The sequence below is a fragment of the Convolutriloba macropyga genome, chromosome 6 (genome assembly GCF_964194025.1).
Source record: "Convolutriloba macropyga chromosome 6, txConMacr16.3, whole genome shotgun sequence".
NCBI lineage: Eukaryota > Metazoa > Xenacoelomorpha > Acoela > Convolutidae > Convolutriloba > Convolutriloba macropyga.
Window position 1 is genome coordinate 58606053 of NC_134473.1, and position 6000 is coordinate 58612052.

The following is a 6000-nucleotide window of genomic DNA, read 5'->3' on the forward strand; positions in this document are numbered from 1 at the left end:
GTATTCGTGTTTGTTTCACGAGCAATAAATGTTTTCACTGTTTCTTATTTTACAGACAATTGTTTACTTACTTTTTGGATCTACTTAGTTTAAGTCATTTACTTAGTTTTTGGATTTTCTCAAAGATAGTCCTTGTCTAATTCAAATATTGTCATGCTGGTTATCTTCAATATTTAGGTCGAGACCGTTTGTTGAAGTTCATCTCAGATCACCTTTTTGTTCAACCCTTGATTCAATGTTTCGATGAAGCTGATTGTGTCACGTTATTTTGCACTCGCACTTTTTTTGGTCCTTATCGTCAACAACTTTCTTACATATCAACATCTTCTCTCATGATGAATTCTAATTTTTTAATAGCAGCTGTGAAAATCTCAGTGAAATTGAATGGTATTGGAGGTCAATTTTAAATTCAAACCAACAAAGGCTCAAAAATAAATTTTCAACAACGAAGCGTGTGTTAAACTTTTACCTGAAGCAAATTCTTCTTGTTCAAAATTTCAAAAACATTAAAATTTTGAAGGCTTGGACAGACTTCAAAAATCTTAGAACGAATTAAAAACAATTAATTCCAAATAGAGACCCAAGAGGTGGTCAAAATAGAAAACTAATTTGAGAGAAAATTAGTTGATATACAAAAAAAAAAACAATTGTCCACGAAATCTTTCATGTTATGACATAAAAATCCATTCAATAAACCTTCAATTTAATCTACCTGAGATCATTTAGAATCAATACCAGTTATCCAAATTTAAATGATGACTGAGAAAATAAAACATACATGGCAGATTACCGCCATTGATTCCAATAACAGCGATTGCGACTGAAGGAACAGAAAAACAATGACAAAATTGATTGTTGTAAAAAGAACTATTTTAAAGTGCGGAATATTTTGATTTCAATTCGTTCGTTGTTAGACATACTCCTACTTCGTAATGAGAGGATACAAGGGGGCTGGTATCAATACCAATAAGCATTAGAGAGGTTAACCAGGACTATAAGAACAAAGTTCAAGTAGCGGGCTTCTAAAATTGGGCTTAAGGGTTTATCCCGTTTCTAATTGTTTCCGTTTTTTGATATTGATTCTGTTCACTTTAGATTGTTTAGCTGAGCATCTGCTGTTTAAACGTACTTTCCGCAGAATGAGCGAAGAATGGTAATAAACCAGAGAGGTCAAAATGATTTCACGCAAAATGTCGAAAAAGCGTCAAAAAGAGGTATAGCGAAGCAATTTTTCATTGAACGAATATTCCATTTCGTTTTGTTAAACAGCATTGTACGATGTCAATATATTACACGAAAAAAATTCATGTTTTATAAGCTAATTAGTAATTCCATTTTGCTTTCTGTAAAGTTTCGGTAAAAACTAAATTCTTTGTCGCGATAAAAATTGTCATCGCTTCAAAGTATGTGCACGCGCACGCTTTGAGAAAAACTAAATTACTCAGCGGGTCATTAAGAGTTTACCGAAAAGATGTTGGAGTCTATATTGTCCAATTTATTGTGCCGACCCCACTTTTAGTGGAGGGGGGGAGAAACTTTATACTCAACTGGTTTTTTTTCGTTCAGACAATTTTGACCGATGGACATAATCATCGTACAGAGTTAAGAGTGGTATCATTAGGAAGCCCGTCCAGCGTACAATATGGAATTAAAAAGATATTTGTTGATTTTTTGGTTTTCATAGCGAGTTATCGAGGTTCAAATTTTGTGAATAGTAGACGATATTCCGCAGTTTTTTATTCAATATTTCCGTATTTTTGACAAAATTTTCGTTATTTTCGCTCAAAATATGTTGAAATCGTTAACAGTAGTGATATTGATCTGATCTTGGAAGATAGAGTGGGTCGCTGAATTGTTCCATCTGGGCTTTTTGTCTAAAATTTACGCTAAATTTTTCAAAATTCAAATTTTTTCGTCAAAAATGGAACCAGAAAGCTTTTTAGCCCAATTTCTCAGAATTTGCTGGAAATAGGCACCCTAAAACCGCAGCCGTATTCATCGTAAGATCAAAAAAAGCTAGTTGCGCTGCCGCTGGCTTTAAGAATTATCTGAAAAAATAATGTCAGATTTTCGCAAACTTACTCTCGATAATTGAACGAAATGCATTTATTTTTGATATACAGAAAATTTTTGATTAAAAAAGATCTACTCCGCAACCATTTGAACAGTTGAGTGTTATCGTAGCCGCGCAGCAAAATCAGGGCTGATCTTGATCTCACCATGGACCTTACGTTAAAAAAAACATTAGATTTTCATGGGGCGTGACTTTTTGTTTCAAAAAATACTTCCGCATTTATAATTTTTTTTGCAAATTATTGACAAGAACTTCAAATCAGAGCTCAATCACTGACAGATACTCATGACAAAAAATGAGGCCCTACCATCATATATAACGGTCTTAGAGTAAATCTAGTGGTTTTCATGGATCTGACCAATTGCTTTCGTAAAATTTTGTGGATTTTTTATGTTTTGCATTCATTTTTATACTTTTCGCAATCCAAAATTAGTCGCCCCAATCAATGACCCAAATGGCTTCCTAGGTGGTATAAGTGAACCAGACAATGCTTCCAATTGTTATCTAATGTCTCTCATTACTTTGAATCTTTGTTTAAAGAAAATGTCGGTTCTCTTATTTCTCTCAGCTTCGGGCGTCGTCTCAGTAAGAACCCTCAAAAACCATTTCCTTATTTCTTGTGAGCTACAAAATGATGTCTGTAGCGGTTTTATATTTAACTAATGGATTTTTGGTTTTGATACTACGAGTTTTAATTTTTTTATTTTTGAGCATAATTGCAGATTTTATGAGTTCATTTTGTTTCGTTTTCGAATTATCACAAAATTGACAAGTCCACTTGAAGGAAAGCGTAGTTGGCAAAATGAAGAGGGTTGAAAAAAGGCGTATCTGAATGTGTTAATTGTTCTTGTTGAATAGTTTCTGCTTTTGGCCTCAGACAGTTCTCTCGCATAATTTAGCGATTGTTTGTTATTTTTTAGTATATTTGTCTTTCTTTTGATTATTGTACTACATTTATCTAAAAATGATAGATCTCAATTGCTTCCCCAGGACGCATAACAGCCTATTTATACCTTTCAGTATATAGCTATTTCATTTAATGACTTTCATATCAACTTTTTTTTTTAAGAAAAAAGATTTTTTCAACTGTTTCCTTTTTCCTATGATTTTCGTCAATCATGTAACTCAATCTCGCTAATAAGAAGTCTCAATTAATTTTGTTGATAAAAATATTATTTTCTCGGTTGGTTATATGTTTTGACTGTTGGCTTGCACCATTTAATATCAAGAAAAACTTCGGACATTTCTTTACTGTTCAATTTTTGGATTTCTTTTCAATTCTACGTAATGCTTTTCATAAGGAAGACCCGTTGATGTTCAGATGAAGAGAAATTGAATTTTAACATTTCTTGCAGATAACATCTTATAATGATAGCGCCTTGAATACAGTGGTGTCGTAAAATTGTTTGTGAAACTTCTGCTTCAGCCTGTATTTGTTATTTTGTAATCGCATGACTTAGTCTCATTAATGACAGGCTCAATCGGCTTTCTGATATGATGCGACTTAATTGGTGTCTTCCTATTAAAATCGTATGTCTGCTATGACTTTTGAAAAAATTTGTTTTCAAAAGCATATTTGGAATTTTCAGCTTCGACATTTTTTTAAATTGTTTTTGGGTCTATATCTAGCTTAGTCCAGCTTAGTCTGTAAAGAAAGGTCACAACCCATTTATAGTCAACTATACTTTATTTAATAACGCATATAGTATCAAACAAATGTTTCTCGGCTTTTTAACTACTGTTGAACACTTAAATTGCTCTTAGTGACAAGTTTATGGTTTTAACGGCTTCACAGCCATTTTTGCGCAAAGTTCAATTTTGCCGGTATTTGTCCTTCTTTTGTAGACGTATGACGTACAATGGATAATGACGGGTCTCAATTGCTTCCTATGGAGATAAAAATGAAAAGGTTAGTGATTTCAGTTAATGTCTAATGATATAGTGTAATTTGAAATCAATTGTATTCAATAATAGAAACGTATCTCTTCGCACCTTTTTGCTCTTTTTGTCGACCTGTTACCCAGTCGCATTGAGGACAGGACCCATATCTTTTCTATTTAAGTATAGGTAATTTTGTTTTGTTTAGGTTTTATCTGATGCGAGTTTGATTTTATTTTGATTTTTCAAAATATAGACATCGAGTTTTGGTCGTAATTAAAGTTTGTTATTTGGTTTTTATTATTTCCAGTAGTCCTATTAACAAGTTTTATCGGTCCTCTAGCATGGCCTTTTTGTATTCCATCAGTGGTTTACTGAACGATAAATATGTTTAAGAAAATTTTCTATCTGTGCATCATTTAGTAGCCATTTAATTCAAGAATGTGGATGAGCGGGGTCGTAACATTATGTGCGTACGCACATTACCGAGCCTCCTTGTTAATCTTTATGGAATTTTAGGGTTTCAATGTGCATTTTGAAACTTGCAAATGTGAGTTCTCGAAAGAACATCTGGTTTAAAGTCCAATACTTCAGTTATCGAGAACACGAGGAGATTAATAGCAGCCGCTACTCCATCTCGAAAGTTGACAAGATAGATACTCACACCAGTCGCACTCAGCAGCCTGAAACACAATTAACTAATCCTCATTACAAAAAAAACAGTTTTCTCATTTATAGTGCTCTGACAATAAATATCACCGAACTTAAACCCCAAACGGGTAAAATGAAAGTCACCAATGGTCAAGTTAACAGTTCAGATTTATTTTTTCCAGAAATGAGAAACCAAAACTACAGGAGTTCTCGTTACATGCATAAAGATGAGAAATGATTTTTCCTCATACCAATAATGAAAATATACTTAAATTGCTGAGTTTGATGTTTCCGTTATGGAGTAACGTTAGCCATTATTCTCCTTCCATATAGTGTAAAAATGTTAAATTCAGGTGGTCATATTTTACTGGATGGCTGCTCGACAACCAAAACAACGTCTTACTTTAAATTTTCTTTGTCGTCTCCTTGGACACTATCTACTCCACTATGTCCTCCACTGAAAAATCGTTTCAGCTTCAGCTGTGACTTGGCAGCCGAAGAGATTACAGAAAAACACATACATTCTTTCGGAGTCAGTCCGTCACTCTTCTGACAGGTGTTCTGGAGGAAACCCAAGAACTCAAATGACGCTCTGGCTGCATCCTCACCTACAAATGAGTACAATACAAATGGCAAATCAATAAAATTCAAACATCACCTGAGAGTAATTAATTGATCGGCTTGAACTTTAGAGAGCATTCATCTCACCTTGAATGGAGATCAGCTGAGAAAGGTAGTCATCGAGCATAGTTGTGAACAATTTTCTGTCTGCGTTTCTGTCGCATTCCATTACGCAGTCGAAGAGTAACGTGCTTGTCGAGTTCACTTTCTTTTTTCTTTTCCTTAAAAGCTCCTGGAACGCTAATTTTTTCAACCTGAAACAGGATTTTTGTAGGTTTTTTACCTAAAAAAAAGATCTCATCATAGTTCTTCGAATTTTACTCAATCTTTGGCGAGATACTAGCTCAGTTCAGAAAAAGAAGAGTACCCGAAGAGAACTATCTTATCTTATCGACTATAAGCTGTGATATTTAGAGATTTAAACCTAATATGATAGCTTGAAAAGCTATTATGAAAAATTTCAGATCACAAAAACGGCTATAATAGACATCTGAATTTCACAGAAACCAATTACAGCATATGCACAACCAACTCGTCCGACTAAATTACCGAATAAAATTTGAGATTTCAACAATTATCATCCCGGATGATTCAAACTTCATCGCGATATTAATTCAGATTTTTTGTGCATACCTCTGCTTATATCGCAGAACAGTTTCACTCAAGAGCTCAGTACTGTCACTACTACTGCATTGGAGAGTGAATCGGCCAGACAGTTGATCAATCAATTGCAGCACAGATTGTTCACAGATCTGTACCATTATAACACAATCATC

At 34.0% G+C, this 6000-nt stretch overlaps 1 protein-coding gene across 2 annotated transcripts in view; it reads right to left on the minus strand.

Moving 5' to 3' along the window:
• Nucleotides 1–6000, minus strand: part of LOC142341800 (gamma-tubulin complex component 6-like) — a 76122-nt gene extending 70122 nt beyond the window's left edge. For both annotated transcript variants that reach the window (XM_075393041.1, XM_075393039.1), the window contains exons 1-4: nucleotides 5858–6000; nucleotides 5312–5478; nucleotides 5007–5211; nucleotides 4617–4635 (exon numbers count right to left, since the gene is read on the minus strand). In XM_075393041.1, coding sequence (XP_075249156.1) covers nucleotides 4617–4635; nucleotides 5007–5211; nucleotides 5312–5478; nucleotides 5858–5985 — 519 coding nt within the window. In that variant the 5' untranslated portion in view covers nucleotides 5986–6000. The remainder of the gene's footprint in view (nucleotides 1–4616; nucleotides 4636–5006; nucleotides 5212–5311; nucleotides 5479–5857) is intronic.